General features: G+C 36.7%; 1 protein-coding gene across 1 annotated transcript; it reads left to right on the forward strand.

The window, feature by feature from the left end:
- The first annotated feature begins 6 nt into the window (after nt 1–6).
- kif20bb (kinesin family member 20Bb) lies at nt 7–17,942 on the forward strand. The gene is made up of 31 exons (XM_067429429.1): nt 7–113; nt 344–456; nt 561–650; nt 1,046–1,165; nt 1,270–1,408; nt 1,495–1,676; nt 1,776–1,833; nt 1,929–2,126; nt 2,333–2,444; nt 3,577–3,648; nt 3,726–3,875; nt 3,964–4,126; nt 4,250–4,516; nt 4,613–4,749; nt 5,005–5,134; nt 7,973–8,177; nt 8,248–8,309; nt 8,414–8,533; nt 9,025–10,082; nt 10,272–10,410; nt 10,492–10,614; nt 10,696–10,753; nt 10,859–10,981; nt 14,306–14,409; nt 14,498–14,641; nt 15,791–15,949; nt 16,084–16,278; nt 16,892–16,966; nt 17,061–17,199; nt 17,312–17,442; nt 17,644–17,942. The coding sequence occupies exons 2-31, from the start codon at nt 355–357 to the stop codon at nt 17,725–17,727; spliced, it is 4,839 nt and encodes a 1,612-aa protein (XP_067285530.1). The 5' UTR covers nt 7–113; nt 344–354; the 3' UTR covers nt 17,728–17,942.
- The last annotated feature ends 340 nt before the right edge of the window (nt 17,943–18,282 follow it).

An 18,282-nucleotide genomic window follows, 5' to 3' on the forward strand; every position in this document is an offset into this window, starting at 1 on the left:
AGCTACGTCGATAGCGAGCTTTCCGATTGGTCCGATTTGAACAGAGAACCGCCACGGCAGGAAAGAAGCATGTTAGCAACGTAAAAGGGATAAACAAAAGGAAATAAAAACAAGTAAGTCAAATTAGCGATAACGAAAACACACAGGGAATACATCTATGTTCTTACCTGTAATTCAAAATTGCTTCTTTGTTTAATAGGATAATATCTTAGTTATGAGCTCATTTAACACGTTCGACGGTCGATGCATATTTATTGTTTTAATTTAGCTTGTAGACGCTTAATTACATCTTTATTGTCATATAATGACAAAATGTTTAGCTAAACGTCAAATATTTTAATAGGCTTTCTCAAGATGATGGAATCGTGTTTAAATAACAAGCCTGAGAGAGTTGGATCTATAACGGTTGAAGACCTCAAGAAAGATCTCTTCACCGAGTTCTCCAAATTATCACGGGTAAAGTTAACGTTTAGTTATTTATTATTACCAGACTTTATTACCATTTTTTTTTTTTGTGGCAGTAATTATAATTTTATTTAGCATATTTCTGTTTCCAACAGGACTCGGTATTGCTGGAAAAAGAGCATTTGCAGGTCTATCTCCGTGTACGTCCATTCACTTCTACAGAGAGAGCAGAAGGGGAATCACAGGTAAAGCCTTAATTACAATTAACGTTACATTTAATAACATTTTATCTTGGTTTGGAGCAACATCATTCATGACAGAATTATAATTTATTTTCTTCGTGAACTGTCAGTTTACCTCCGGTTTCACAAACAAGACTTAAGCTAGCCCAAGATTAAACTGGATATTTGAGCTATTTTAACTAAAAAACCACTGATATATCTTAAAATATGTCAGTGCCAATATTTTGTCTCAAGATGCACACCAGTAATATTTTTTTCTAAGACACATTTATAAAAGCGACTTAAATGTATTAATTTAACTAAGGCCTAATCCTGGCTTAATCTAAACCCTGTCTGTGAAACCGGGACCCTAATGTGTTTTTTTTTTTTTTTTTACTGATTATAATCTCTACAAACAGGAGTGCATTTCAATCGAGCCTCCAGATACTGTGATTCTGAAGGCACCTAGAGCGTCTCTGACAGCCAGACAAAGTGAAAGATTCGGCCCACAGCTGGCACAAAGATTTCAATTCTCACAGGTATTAGGGCAGCCACAGTCCCCTCTAGCATTATCATTTATTGTGAACATGCTTCAAAACATGTAATGTGTTTTCTGCTGTAACAATGCTGAATACATTTTTAGGTGTACGGTCCAGAAACAACTCAAAGACAGATATTCGATGGAACAACTAAAAGCCTTGTGAAAGAAGTCTTGGAGGGAGGGAATTCCTTAATCTTTACTTATGGAGTTACCAATGCTGGGAAGACGTTTACTTTTCTTGGTAAGGATTTTATATGATATGTTTATGTATGTATAGCTGTCTATTAATACATTTTAATGTCTATTTATTCTATTTTTATGTTATAGGCCCTGAATCGGATGGTATTCTGCCCAGGTCATTGAATGTTATCTTTAACAGCATAGACGGCCGAATTTATTCTCAAAACAACATCAAACCTCACAGATGTGTCGACTTTACAAGACTCACTAAAGAGCAGCAGGATGAGGAAGCTACAAATAAGAGAAACCTTCTTCGTCGATTTAAAGATGTACATTTTTATATTTTTTTAAATATTTTTATATATCTTTTTTAGTACAGAGAAGAACATTACTAATACTTATCATGACTGTTTCTTGATGTTTATCAGAATGACTCCCAGAAAACTCTGTCCAGCATGTCCAGCTCTAGTTGTTCGTCATTTGACAGTAAGCGTTATCAAATGTTTTATATTTTTCTCTTTGCCTTTGAGCATTGTGCCAGTAAATGTGAGCTTACACTTAACATTGATTTCTTGTTCCAGGCTCCACTTCTAGTGATACAAATGGGGACAGTATCTGTTTGGATGAGACCTCTTATGTTAAATTCTCAGTGTGGGTCTCTTTTTGTGAAATCTACAATGAAAGTATCCATGATCTGCTTGATCTTGTTTCAAATGGCTCTCACAGAAGAAGTGTTTTGCGACTAGCCCAAGATGTTAAAGGCAATGCTTTTGTCAAAGGTAACCAAACAGCTTAGAAGACAAAAAGTTCACTTGTTTTGGTGTGTTGAAAATGTAAAAGTGAATTTTTAAAATAATAGTTAAATATTTACATTTCAATATTTTTTCAGTTTTTAAAATATAGGTTCTTTAACAGGATATCTTTATAGTTGTACGTCTATAGCTATTTGGTTATTTATACATTTTATCTAAATATTTTTTCCCAGATCTAAAATGGTTTCAAGTTAACAGTGCAGACGAAGCATTAAAAGTTGTGAAAATTGGAAGAAAAAATCAAAGTTTCTCATCAACCAAGCTCAACAACATCTCAAGCAGAAGGTACTTCTTTTTTTAACCACTTTAGCATATTTGTGGAAATACTTTATTTTACAGTGTCCTTGTTACGTAACAGTAAATTATGCATAATCACATGCAACTAACCCTAAACCAATTCCTAATCCTACCCTTACCAGTAATTACATGTAGTTAATTTTTATTAAATGTATAATTACACTGTGTACAGTGTGCATAATTTACTATTATACTACGGGCCGTTGAATGTTTAAATCTGATTGGCTGATGAACTTTCTGAGGTGTGGAGTTATTTTCTGAGAAACGCACAGCGAACGTAGTTCTAGGCAGCTCTCTTGACCGCATTACAGTTCCATATCACTTCGCACTTAGTTAGCTGTAATAACTGAAAAGTACAGGACAAAAAAAAAAAACATAAAGTAACTTAAAGGCTACAAATATTTTTTTTTTTACTATTGAGGTAATAACAATAGATAGGTAATAATAGAGATGCACAGATGTAGCCTAACTCAGACAAGCTCTCTCTCTCTCTCTCTCTCTCTCTCTCTCTCTCTCTCTCTCTCTCTCTCTCTCTCTCTCTCTCTCTCTGTTTGTGTCTCTGTTGCTCTCACTCTCTTTCTAATAACTTAATTAATAACTGCAGTAGAATGCTATCAACGGCTCAAGCCAGCTGTTACCAGCTTTAAAATGTAGTTTCGGAACTAGCAAAAGAGCCTTTGGATGAGACGCAGAAGAAACTGTCCTACTCACAATAGCGATTTAAGTACAAATCCCTTTAAATATATCATCGGATTGATGTCTTGAGGTGTGGTAACCGTAGTATAAGCAGAATAATTGATTCCGGGCCGTTGAATTGTTAAAAAATATCCATCACCACCTCGGGTGTGCATTATTTTTCTAATAATTTAACGGCCCGTCGTCAATTATTCCTTACTTATGTTATGCCAAGTATATGTAACATGTAATAAGGACAGTTTAAAATAAAGTGTTACCTTACTAATTAACTATATATATATATATATATATATATATATATATATATATATATATATATATATATATATATATATATATATATATATATATGTATATATATATATATATATAAGAATTGCATTTTTAAAGTGATCAACAATTAAAATATACATTTTCTCCATAGCCACAGTATATTTTCCATTCGAATCTTGCGGATTGAAGATGTGGGTGTTCCTCGAGTTCAGACAATAAGCGAGTATGTGACCTTAATCACACCACTGTTACCTAAACATAGAATCAGTGATTTATTCATTAATTGATTTCTTTTTAAAGGTTGTCATTATGTGATTTGGCTGGATCTGAGCGATGTGCAAAGACACAGAACCGAGGAGACCGTTTAAAAGAAGCTGGAAATATCAACACTTCCTTGTTAACTCTAGGAAAATGCATCAACGCTCTGAGGCTCAACCAAACACAATCCAAGTGAGGCAATGTTCACTTTTAAAACAATTAATTTGTTTGATGGGCTGCACTGGATGCAAGTTTCCTTGACATTGAACTTTTTGTGTAGGTTTCATCAGCATGTCCCCTTCAGAGAGAGCAAGCTCACACATTATTTGCAGGGTTTTTTCTGTGGCCGTGGAAAAACCTGCATGATCATCAACATAAACCAGTGTGCCTCAATGTACGATGAAACCCTGAATGTCCTCAAGTTCTCAGCGGTGGCTCAGAAGGTCTGCAGGGACCATTAATCTTGTTTACACTGACAGCTTCAGATTATTAGAAGCACTGATTAATATCATTTTTTGATTATTTGCTATTTATTTATTTTGAACTTTGACTTTGTTCTCTTTTAGGTAGTGGTTCTCAACCCCAAACCAGCTCCTAGCATTATGCTCAAGAGATCTGCCCGAGATGTGTCCATGATGATCAATAATGCTGACAAGAAGGATTGGACTAGGAGAAGCTCACTCATGGGCTGGGAGATGAGTCTAGAGGATGTGCAGGAGGATGAAGATGATGACGACGATGATGATGATGGTGAGGAAGATGTGGAGAGTGGCGATGACAGCATGGAGAACAACACTGTGCTAGAGGCTGCAGAAAGTCAAGAGCTGTGTGAGGTATTCAAAGTCTCTCTTCAGTTTTAATGAATGCATGTTCATAGTGTCCAGTGTTATTTTAAACTATGAAATACTAATATGTTATATTCGCCACAGCTTCAGGTGAAAATTGAAGAGCTCAAAGAGAAGCTGTCCAAAGAGGAGTCTGAAAAATTAACAATGGAATCTCGTATTCGTGAAGAAGTCACCACAGAGTTTATGGAGCTGTTTTCTAATATGGAAAAAGACTACAAGTAAGTCAAACACTGTTTTATTATGGTGAACTGATGAGGTATCACAGATGTAGCATTCAGATTGAGCCTGCGAGTTGGAGAATTGTACAGCGCAAATTGCTTTCAGCAGAGATTTTATTGCAGTGCTCATTCTTTTATTTGCATAATTCTTTTAGTGCACTATAACAATCCAGACCGCACAGAACTGTCATGCAATTTATTTTGAGTAAAATTCTCTAACTTGAAAATGCACCAATTTATGTTGCTGTTTTTCAGTGAACGTCTCCAAAGAGAGAAAGAAATAGTTGAGGAAAGAGCAGAAAGGAGGCTGGATATACTGAAGAATCTGGTGAACAGAACATTTGGGGAAATGGCCGCTGTTAGCACTGACGAGAGTGCAGCAAAGGTGAATGCAGATTGTTGTCATATGAAAGAATAAGAACAAGTGCCATTAATATCCACTGTTACGCCTGTGTGCATTTTCCGTAGAGCTATATGATTAATCATTAAAAGATCGTAATCTTAATTCAAACACCCACGTGATCTTATTCCTAAATGACAACAATTCCGCTGTCTTTTACTCCTGTTTCACATCGCAAGCGTCAGCAGAGCATGAGCAGCACATATTTTGTTGCTGTCCATGTTAATGAATGAGAGGGCCAGCCATCACTCTTCCGATGTGAATGCGGTATATTGAGTTCGTACAATATAACACTTTTTTTTTTATAGACTGTATGAATTTAACAAGGTTATATCGATATACAGTCGTTTTATATTAACACATCTGAAAAATAGTGGAGGATACAATGTGAGCAGCTGTGTGGGAAAGGTAGAGGTTTTCCTTAGAGATTTGTGGTACCTACATCATTTCCAAACACTGACCTGTGTTTATTTCTGTTTACCTCTATCATTTGGTTCAGGGTCTGAACTTTCTTTAGCTTACTTGTAACCCAGGATCTTCAACCCAGATGGATCTAATGGAGTGGGTTTTTAATAGCTTATGGTTGGATTTTATGACTCAATCTTCTACATTGCAAGTAAATTTTCACTCTGGGCGACTGAATAATATCTATCATTAGCCATTGGCTAATACACGCTTAGATTTTACTCACTAGTGTGTGAGTCAGGGGATAAAAATATGTTTAGCATAGATATGTTTTCATTCGCTGAACACTCAGCGAAACAGTTTTGCTCTGCGTAAACCGATCTATTTCAGTCCAGCTCAACAGTTGCACAGCGCTCCTGTATTTGACGCACAACCTGTCGCATTACTGAGAGTGCTAGCTGCTAGCTGTCTCTCTCTCTCTCACTCACACACACACACACACAAAAAGAGACAGAGATAAGCACCCTTTCACACTCCGATTCCGGCAAATACACGGATAATGCGACCCGGCATTTGTTCCCGGGCCGCTAGATTTGGCCTATTCACACTGCCAGCGAAATACCGTAATATGTGCGCTTTCCGGCGCTTTCACACACAACCCGTAACGTTCCCGGGTCGAGTTGACTCGTGACATCCTGATGTGACGTATAATGGCGAGCGATCTCAGCTTCAGCGCGGATAGTAAGGAGTTCCGTGGTCTCGACTGTCCAGTTTGCGCACATTTCTGCTTGTTTAATTTTAGTTTCTTTTGTATACGAACATTCTGCGTTTAAAACACCGACTAGCTGTTCTGGCACTGCAGGGTTGTATTATTGAAAAAACAAGCTCTAGGAGTCGCACGATAACTACGTACACGTTGCAGCATTAGTTTTGGCTTTTGTTCACACAGCGCTCGTCCCGGGTCGAATCCCGCAATATTACTAGGTCCCCGACCCGGGTCGAATTCGGTAATCAATCCCGGGACGTGGTTGCTTTCACACAGAAGGCGACCCGGCAATGTTCCGGGAATATTGCGGGTCCGACGTGCAGTGTGAAAGGGGCTACAGAGACACATAAGCCCCTTTCACACTGCAATTCCGGCAAATACACGGATAATGCTACCCGGCATTTGTTCCTGGGCCGCTAGGTTTGGTCCATTCACACAGCCAGCGAAATGCAGTAATATGTGCGCTTTCACACACAGCGCTTAACGTTCCCGGGTCGAGTTGACACGTGACATCCTGATGTGACGTATAATGGCGAGCGATCTCAGCTTCAGCGCGGATAGTAAGGAGCTCCGTGGTCTCGACTTGTGTCCAGTTTGCGCACATTTCTGCTTGTTTAATTTTAGTTTATTTTGTATACGAACACTCACTGCGTTTAAAACACCGACTAGCTCTTCTGGAACTGCAGGGTTGTATTATTGAAAAAACAAGCTCTAGGAGTCGCACGATAACTACGTACACATTGCGGCATTAGTTTCGGCTTTTGTTCACACAGCCCTCGTCCCGGGTCGAATACCGCAATATTACTAGGTCCCCGACCCGGGTCGAATTCGGTAATCAATGCCAGGACGTGGTTGCTTTCACACAGAAGGCGACCCGGCAATGTTCCGGGAATATTGCGGGTCCGACGTGCAGTGTGAAAGGGGCTAGAGAGAAGAGAGAGTCGAGTCTTAAATACCATGCAGAATCGACCCACCACATGTAAACCATATTTTTGGTTTACAGCTTTTAAGAACAAGCAGAAGATATACTAGTGTCTCTGGTAGTGGGCGGAACCAATGCGCAAACTGCAATCTCATTGGCTGGTGCTCATCTATTACCGTCTCTGTTTTGATTTCAGCAAATCACTTTGAGCAACGCTGACAACGTGATTAATATTCATAAACCCAGCAGCTCATCAATCCTTTAGTGCATTGTATATTGTTCTTAGTAGTATAATTAGTAGTAGTATTATTATCTTATTAATAATTACTATTAACTATTACTATTATCATTTTTTTTACAGAAACATTGAATGACCAACAATATCTTAAGCAACAACACAAGTCCTCAGTTCAATTAAAATATCAAATATGCATTCATACACATAATTATGTATATTTGAAAACACACACATGCATGTATATTTTTAAGAAATATTTGCATGTACTGTATATATTATTTATATTATATTACATATAAACATATAAAAGTGTGTGCATATTTTTATACACAGTACAAACACACATATTATGTAAAGAAACTTTTATTGTTGATGTGGTTAATCATGAATAATCAGTTTGACAGCACTAATACTTTAGTATGTCATTCTGGCGCGACTATAAACAGACAGCGTACATTTCAAAATATAATGTTTTTCTTCTTAACATTCTAGGAGGCTAAGATTGAGCTTTTGGACAGCATGATCGAAGCTATGCGAGATGATCTAGTTAAGATAAAGGGAGATGCAGAGGCTGTACACATGTGTCTGACGAATGTCCCTGAATCACCTGGAACAGTCAGTCGTCTGAGGACACAGCTGGAGGAGATGAAAGAGGAGCTTCTCAAAAGCCAACAACTTCTCGGTCTTAAAACTAAAGGTGTGTTCATTTGCCTTAAAGGGGAAATCTCTTTTTTATGACATAAGTCTAATTATATTTATCTTTTTAGAGTTTGAAGCGATGTGTGTTCAGGCACAAGAATCAAATGACCAGCTGCTTCAAGCTAATAGGGTAATATGAACTTAAGTTTTCTTTTAAATATCTGAGGTTATTGTAAATTGATTATTTATACGTGGTTTCTGCTGTGTGTTGATTTTTTTGTTTGTCTCTTTTAGAATTATGAAAACCAGAAAGTGAGATGTCAGGAACTCATGTCAATCTGCCAGGAGAAAGATGGCATGGTTTCCATTTTACAGACTGCTTTGGACCAAAATGTTGAGGCAGCTACTAAAGATGTGAGTTTATTTACATACCATTTTTACACTTCCTTTATTTTATATTCTTGGTGAATAAAAATATTAATTTCTTTCAAAAGAAACAAATCTTACTTACCTAAAATCGTGCATGTTGACTTGTTCCAGTTCAGTCAGGCTTTCTCTTCATGGAATAATCTCTGAGATAGAGTGGTGCTCTTCAAATGAAACTAATAATTTACTGATTTCATTTTAAACCTGCAGGCTGTTTTTTCTGTGAACACAAAAGGAGAATGAAATTTTCTTTTTTCAACCAACAAATAATACAAGTGGATAAGATATGAGCATGGTGAATTATCCATTTATTTAAAAGAATTGTTTGAAAATTCTTATATTCTCCTCTTGTGTTCCAAGGAAAAGTAATATCTTTCCTTTAACTTTTATGATATCGAATATATATAATATATATTAAGTTATAAATTGGCACTGTAATGACCCATGTTTTTTTTGTTTTGTTTTGTTCACATGTACAGAGGGCCTTAATTAACACTATCAAAGAAGAAATCCTACATTTCAAAAACAACTGCAAGTGTTTGCTGAATGAAGATTCTGAACCTAGAGGGGAGGAAATGACAAGTCAGGAAACTCAACATCTTTTGAAAGAACTGAAAATGAAAGATGACCAGCTGAATGAACTTAAACTTGAGAACTGCTCACTTGAAAAAACTGTGTGTGATATCTCTGATAGACTGGCAGAGCTGACTGATGCACATGAAGCCAATGTGGCAAAGGAAAGAGCAGAGGTCATCAAAGTTACAAATGAGAACAAGACTCTTGCCAATGAGTTACAAGTACTTCAGCAGGCAGCTAATGAGATGAGCTCAAATCTCAAAACTATTCAGATGGAACTGAGCACTCAGACAACGATGGCCAATGATCTTTCAGAAAAACTTGATGCAGCCAGAGCACTGATTAAGGAACATCAGGCAGAGTCTTGCAGTCAGTCCAAAACCATTGACTCTTTAATGACGGAGGCAGATCATTTACGTCAGGAACTCAGTACCTGCCAGCTCTCGCATGACAAAAAAGAAGAAGAATGCAAGAGGGTGGTGGAGTTATCTCAGGAGAAGAGCAGACAGATCAGTGACCTGGAGCAGGAGGTCACCCAGACCAGAGCAAATATTTGCCAGCTGAAAGAGCTCTGCGGTAGTCTTAAATATGAGCGAGATGCCCAGGCACAGGAATATCAGAGCCTACTGAGCCGTTATGAAGCTCAAAAGCTTGTTATGGCCCAAATAAGAAGCAACTCTGAGCTGCTGGGAGAGCTGACCGCTCTGAAACAACAGCAGGGGAGAATGGAAGAACAAGAGCAAGACTCTAGAGATGATTGCTGGAAAACTCTGCAGGACAAACTCATGCAAACGCTGAGCAAACTAAACCAACATGAGGAGGTTCTGAATGTAGTGAGAGAGATTGTAGAGAATGAGATCTCTAAGGCAAGAGATGAGGCCAAGAGGAGAATATCTGCGATGGAGAAAGATCTGTCTCATAAAGATGCAGACCTAGAGACTAAAGCCCAAGAGCTTTTGAAGTAAGTCTTATCCAAACTTTCTCATAACACAAAAAGTAGGTCCTCAATTCTGTCTTGTTTGATATGCACTAGATCTTACACAATACTCTTTCTTTTCAACTGTTTATTTCTAGTTGCTAGAGCACGGAAATGAGAAAAATGGTTTATTACACAACAGCTGGTCTGAATTACCTTTTGGTCTTTTTACAGGTCAAGAGAACTTGTGACCGATGGACTCAATAAAATCAAGACCATGAGTTGCAATTTGCAGCAGGTGGAGAGGGAGCGATCTGATGTCAGTGACCAGTTATGTCAGGCTAACTTGCAGAAAGAACAGTTAGAGAAACAGGTCACCACTTTTGTCCATTGTTAGTGTGCCTACTGTGATTTAAACAGTTTTTTTTTAAACAGTGCTTTTTTATTCCTTCAGATTTTGATCTTGAGTGAAGAAAACAAAATGTTTCTGCAGAGACTATGTGAAGCAGAGGAGATGAAGGATCAGGCCGGACACAGTTTGAGCTGCACAGAGCAAACTATTGATCCAATTAAGACTGTGAGTGCTGCTCTTTTCCTCAGCTTTGTTCAGTTTGTGATGCTATCATGTGTGGATTATTCCACTTCTTTTCACTCACAGGTGCAGTCAGACCTTGCAATAGAAGAACACATAGAGCCTTTCAAAACAACCTGTCAAGGTAACCTATGTGTCTTTTCACTTATACCCTTTTTTCCACAATACTATTTGGTGTTAACAAAATCAGCTTAAGTTTTGTGCTCAATAAGATTGATTTTGCTTCCAGGCCTTTTGGCAGAGCAGAAGCTGATTGAGGAGACGTGTGTTAACTTAAATAAAGAGTGCACACAGACTGATGAGGAGGAATTGCTGGAGGCCAGGCTGAATGAGATTGAAACCATAACTGAAGGTGACTGAGTCTGTTCTAATTGTAATTCCTATAAATCTTTCCTAGGCAGCACATTGTGAGAAGTCAGTAAAATCCAGTGTAGGATTTCAAAATTATACTGTTTATTACTGTAATTATTTTATTACCAAATGAATACAAGAATAAACTTCTTGAACTAATGTCGTTCTTCAGTATTTGCAGAATTAATTTATAATTATACTAATCAAATCTGTTAATATTAATTAAAGTTAATTACAGATTCATTTTCAGATTCATTTTTCCAAAAACACCTAGAACAATGTTATATAATTTTTTGACCTGTGTTTTACATTATCGCAAATGTTTACCACTTCCCTTAGTCACTGCCGTTTGGGGTGTGTGCAGTGGGTCATGTAGGTTGGTAACAAACCGGAAGGTTGGTGGTTCAATCCCTGGTTCCACCTGACCAAGTGTTGAGGTGTCCATGAGCAATACACCTAACCCCAGCTGCTCCCGTCAAGCTGGATGGTTTACATGGCCTTACATGTCTGTGTATGAATGGGTGAATGTGAGGCAATATGTAAAGTGCTTTGGATGGCCATAGGTTCTATTGAAAGTGCTATACAGTCCATTTACCGTTTAAATCCAGAGAAATCCGCTAGTGTAACCAGTGTTATTTCGGCTATTTTATATAAATAATGGATGTTTATATTATAACTGCAAACAGGTGTAGCGATTAGCTCCATATAAAATGATAAATATAACATGTTTTAACATCACCATATGAATGAAATCCCCATTATATCGTGACAGGAAACTAATACAAACACTTGATGGTGGTCTAAAGGGAAATATAGAGTGAAGGTGTAATTTTAATCTTTTAAATTGTGTTGTGTAGTTTGATGCTAACTGAAGCTCTAATGTACCTGTTGGACCAGGAGCGTTGTCTATTTTGTTACAATAATTCACATAATGTGCTTTTAGTTTAGTTTTTTCTTTTTCTTTTAGAAAGACTAGATAATATCGACTACTAAATGAAATACTGCACTGTTAATGGGCCATTTAGGCAGGCATACATGTTATAATGGATTTGAATAATGGCTGTTAAAAAAACACAAAAGATTCATAACAAAAGAATAATGAGGATTACGTCTCAGACATTCAAAAATGTGAAACGGTCATCGAGTGAGCACATTGAAATATTGAGCTGTTCTCCTTGCCACATAAAAAAGACAAGTCTGCAAACGTGTCTTCAGGCCAACAAACTTATTTGATAAAAGCATCTAAAAAAATAATTCAGACATGGTCTTAGAAAATGTTTTATAAAATTCATAGTTTTGGACATAACAGCCTCAGATTTTAAATAAAGCATGACCACACTTGTGCCTTCAATTTAGTTGTTGTAAGTTGTTATACTATATTCATATAATATTTTTATACATGAAAACAAATATTTAACATTTTTATTTTTGTTTTAGCGTATATATCTCTATATTAATAGATATCTGAGTATTCAGCTGTAAACTCTCAAGTGTTGGCTTTCTAAATATATATTGGTTGTGTGTATATTCAGAATAACTTATGAGCAGCTGTCTTTTTACTATGAGTATGTCTAAATGCTCCATTTGCCAAATCGGGGGGGTGACAGGCAAGAGGTTAAAGTGCATTAGGCATTAACCGATCATCTATGCTAGATTTTTGTCCCTTACATCGATTTCGTTTAACATGTAAATGTATTCAACCTGCTTTCTGTCAGCTTATTGAAGTGCATATTTTAATGTAATGTGCTCTCACATGGCAATTTAAAATTTTAGTCCATGTATGTAGCAAATAACTTTCATAAAACATAAAATTTATATTTAAATCAGGTTTATTTTTTAATTGCAAGCTGAAATAATCAGTGGGGGAAATTGTGAGTTAAGCTTGAAACATACTCTGCAAGAACAAAGACATTTGTTCGTTTTCTCAAGGTGGCAAGAACGTTCTTGCCAGTACATTTCATACTTCACGAGAAAAGCAGGTGCCGATCATCTGCGTTTCTCCGCATTAACCACGCCCACTTTAAATGTATGACCAATCACACAAAAGTTTTCGGACACCCGCAAGAAAAAAGTTCTGCTCAGGCGATGTGTCGAGAACAAGCTGCGAGAACTACATACCAGGGCTGCGAGAACAAAATTACGGCATTTTGTTCTCGCAGCCCTGGGAGCGAGAACTTTTTTTCTCTGTTCTTGCGGAGTATGTTGTAGCCTTTACTCGATTCTGATTCTTAAGTGTATTTTTTAAAGAGAAAACATCCTTTGACATTAAAACAGTACAATGAATGCACCTTGAAAAGAATGAACTCTGCTTTTTTACATAAAATTGTTAATGTACAATGCTTTAAAACCTTTTTTAATTAAACGCAAGAAAACCTCTACAGAATTAGTAGTTACCAGATTATTGGTTGCTTTCTCAAATATTGCATGGCTATATTTTTAGTGCTAGCAGTCAATAAAAAAAGAAAAAAAGAAATAGACCAAGAAATATTGAAAGACTGTTAGTGATATCATGTTTTTTTGTTGTTGTTCTTACTGAGAATCATCCATAAAAGAGTAAGCTGCATTTTTAATTTGCAGGGTATAAGGTGGAATAACAATCAAAGCATAATACTCACTCTTGAGTACTTTTAAAAGGGCTATTTTTTACTCCTACTTTGAGTAGTATGTAGGACTTTTACTCTACTAGAACTACATTTTTTGACAAGTAACAGTACTTCTACTTGAGTATGCTTTTTCAGTACTCTTCTCAACACTAAGTAGTGGTGGCTTTGGGAGTGGCCTATAGGGCAGCGAAGCAGTCTGGGAATTGTTGTCTTTCATCCCCATGAGACAAAAATAAATGTTCTGCCTTTTCTCAGTCTAGAAAGCACCAAATTCAAAAATAATTTCATATTTCTACTACATTAATGACCCAGTTTAAATACAGATTCATCTTCCCAGTGCTGAATTACTACCCCTTTAAGCAGTAAAATTTGATAATAATAAGAATTATAGTAAGAGATGTTTCTTGAGCTTCAAATCAGCATATTAAAATGATTTTGAAATCATTGAAGTATTGAGAACTGAGCTGGACAATTGCATCACTATTTCTGCAGAACTGCTCTATAGATAACAATTAATTAATTTAATAGTAGATTAATTAACACTGAACTGACCTCAGCTGAACAGCTGAGATGGTGTTGTACTGCCAAATGGAATTCTTGCATAATTAAATAATTGTCCTGCTTTTAAAAACTATTAATATTGTATGGTGCTATATAATATTTTTTTAAACAAACAAAAAAACTAAAACTTAATACCACAAACATATCTTTGTTCTTCTCAGATTTTGCTAACCATCAAGAGATGTATCGGAATCCAAGTGTTGGTCTCTCTGATAAACCCCAGCAAGATGAACAGAGAGCCTGCAAACCTGCAGAAAGCATGAAGGTAAGAACCTGGAAGTCTTTAATCTCTTCGACTTTTTCACAACTGGGGTTTGCCAGCGGTAGAATGATTTCTTTTGATGTTTCTGCAGCCTAATGAGGAGCAGGCTGATGATAAGCAAGAAAAGGGGCAGGGAAAGAGGCTGGATGGAGCAGCCATGAGGGAAGAGGAAAGAGTGGCTGAGGCAGCAAGGCAACTAGAAGGCGACCAACAGGACAGGCTGCAGCTTGAGCTGGTAATAGGATCAGTGTTTCCATCTCTTGTTATTTTGCTTGAGGGCATGATTTAGCTCAGAATAGTACTTTATTTACACAGCAGGTTTCTGAGTTAATATCACTTCTGTGATTCGAGTGGCTTGCCAACAGGAGGAATGACAGGACTCCACAGGTGTATAAAATCAAGCACCTAGTCATGCAGACTGCTTCTACAAACATTTGGGTCGCTCTTTGCAGCTCAGTAAATTCAAGTGTGGTACTGTGATAGGTTGCCACCTGGTCATTATTTATTTGTGAAATTTCCTCACTGCTAAATATTCTACAGTCACCTTTAAGTGGTATTATAACAAAGTGTATGCAATTGGGAATAGCAGCAACTCTGCCACAAAGAGCAGGCTGAGCGCGGTCAATGCATGCTGAGGCGCACAGTGTATATATATATATATACATACATACATACATACATACGCACGCATGCACACACACACACACACACACACACACACACACAAGTTAATCTAGATGAACTATAATGATTTCTATAGTCAATATTGTTAGGAGAAGGTTGGCCGGTACAATAATAGATGAATGCAATATTTGCTCAAATTCACTAAATAATAGTAAAATATCAGTAACACTTTTCAGTAGTTAATGTATTAACTAACATGAACTAACCATGAGCAATACATTTAGTTATTAGTTAATAACATTAGTTAATAACAAATACAGCTGTCTATGGTTTGTTCACAGTGCATTAACTAATGTTAACAATATTTTAATAAAGTTTTAGTAAATGTTGAAATGAACATTAACAAAGATACATCAATTATTTTTAGTTCATGTTAACTAATGTAGTTAACTAATGAACCTTATTGTAAAGTGTTGCCAAAATTGCACTTCTCTGATATTGGTTTTTGGAACCATAACCAATAAGAGGAATGACCATTTTATTTGGTAGTTGGTGAGTGTTATTGACCAAAGCCTATTCATTTCAAAATGATCAAATACTGCCTCGTTGATCATTCTGACCAGTGTAACAGTCTATCACTTCACTTGTTAGGATGTAGTATATTTTATTACTTTAAATCATCTGCAATGTTTTGTGGTAGTGCTATAGTATATTGAAACATATTTTTCTCTTCCTCCACTTCCATGCATATTAATTACAGGAAATGTTAAAGCAGCAGCTGGTTGAAAAGCAGGATACCATTGTAAAATTACAAAGGGAAAACGGTAATTTGGCTGCTTCTCGGAAAATTGGCAGTCGAAAACAGACTTCAAACGAGAAGACAAATATTGAAGACGATTCATTTAGTTCAACACAAGAGGTCAGTAGAGTGATATTAATGTAAAATGCATGCCACTGATAAGAAGTATTAGCACATGCAAAATGGGAATATTTCTGGTCTGAATGAAAATTGGTTACTGTGCATATATAATATGTGTTGGCGATCACTCAAAGCAGGTTGCAGTACTGGAGTCCTCTGTCCTTTCCACAAAGAGTCTCAGAGATGAGCGCTTTCCCAAACCTGAGCTAGAAATCAGCTTTACACCACTTAAACCTGACAGAATGAATGTCAGGAAACCGGGAGAAGAAGAGTCGGTCACAATCAAACTCCGACGTACAGCCAGGAAGCGAAAGAGCCCAGAGATGCAGGTATACAGATACCATTTCTAAACCCGTTGTTGTGATTTCCTAATCCAGGTTCTGACGGTCCAGGAAAACTTGGAAATGTTAGTGAATTTCAAGTCGTTTTGTGAGTGAGAAAAACATGGACATTTACTGGTTAGAGCCTTTAACTAGTCCTGCAATAATTTCCTAACTATATATTCATTTATATTTTAAAATACATATAATTAGAACTATTAATTCATTACAAATTTTAATAATTTATCATTATACTTTTTACTTTTTAAAGTGATTTCGTAATTCAATGATTCTTCATTCCAATGATAATTATGTTTCACAATCAAAAGGATGCAAATAATTTTACTTATGTTAAATGGTTGGATTTATAAGTAAATTGTGAAGAAGGTCATTGTGTTGTGTCTACTGTTGAGATAAACTCCGAAGGTTCCAGTCAATTCTCAGATATTACATCCTCAAATTTAACAAATTTACTTCAAATTTAATGGCATTAATGACATTTAAAAATGAACTGCGAAACAAATAGAATTAAATCATGTGCACTAAAATATTTACTTTGACATCCTTAGCCTTACATGTCATGCAACACAATGTCATATAACTTATATGTTTGTTGTTCTAGAACTCAGTGGAGTCAGAAAATCGGAAAAATCGTCGGCTGAGGGTGAATAATTGGGATAACATGCAGTCTGTTGAGGTGACTTTTTTCTGTCAATTGACACAAGATACCTGTGACATCTTAAATCTGTCTCTGTAATGTTTGTTTGTTAATATTTGTTGCTCCTTACCAGACACCCACAGTGCAAGGAATAAAGTTGAGTCGATTAAAGCAGAAAGACTCTCCTTCCAGCCTGAAAGGTAAAAAAGACGGAACCCTCCAGAAGATTGGTGACTTCATACAGAGCTCTCCAACCCTCTTTGGAAGCAAAGGTCAGCTCTGGCTCTTAATTTTACTCTTAGTCAATAGTAACGATTGGAGCTCCCTGCCAAAAGTGTTTTATAATATAACTCAGCATGACCAATCCTTTAACTTCCTCCTCAGCCAAGAAGATCATGAGCATGGTGAACGTTAAGTCTCCTGTTCTGGCAAATGATTCTGAAAACAGCAAACCCAAGAGATCCAAACGAAAGCTTTTTAAAACTCAGGTTTCCTCCCCGCTGGACATTCCCTCTGTAAGTATTGTTTCTTTTGCGTAATTCATGGATGAATTAATCAAATGCATGTAGGAATGAATGAGAAGCATGCCTTATGTTATTGGTAATGTTACGACAGCTATGTAACATTTAAGCCCCCAAGAGACAAAGCTTTGTTTGAAAGCTTTTCAGTGTAAATATACAGTGCACTAGTATTAAATTTATAAAATCATTTTACAGGTCATTGGAGGCTGTGAAGATGATAAAGAGAGTGATCATCTCATAATCAAGAGAAAACTCAGAACAAGAACTGCCAAGAGATGATACAAACATAAATTTGATGGCCAGGTGTAATTTAAGGCCAATTGTATGGCCAATCCAAATTGTCATATTTTGTTTGTCTAATACCTTAATTTTGGTGGACAAATTCATAGTTGTTTTATTAACACTTGGAATGGTTGTAAATATTTTATGTATGTGGCTTTTTTCTGTGGTCATTGGACAAAATGTAAAAAAGAAATTAATAAAAAAATTACCTAAAAGCAGATATTATTTGGGTTTAATTTCTTATGGTTAAGAGAGAAATATTATCTGAATATGCTTAAAGCATTACTGTCCCTTCCTGTTGGATTTCACATGATATCCCTGTAAAAAAGGCTCATATGAGGAAGGCAGTTCCAAAGAAGCAAGGTGAATGGGGATGAAGAGAATGTTCCAGATGAATGTTTGGGGGGTCAACTTGTTGTATGATACTCATTTATTTCCACTGTCAGTAAATGGAGGGTGGCTGTCATCAGAGAAGAGTAAGTAATACATTTTACCTGCACCTTGTGATCTCGGCACTAACACAGGTCACAAATGCACTTCTCACACTAATAC

This window comes from Pseudorasbora parva, chromosome 21 (assembly GCF_024679245.1).
Source record: "Pseudorasbora parva isolate DD20220531a chromosome 21, ASM2467924v1, whole genome shotgun sequence".
Lineage (NCBI taxonomy): Eukaryota > Metazoa > Chordata > Actinopteri > Cypriniformes > Gobionidae > Pseudorasbora > Pseudorasbora parva.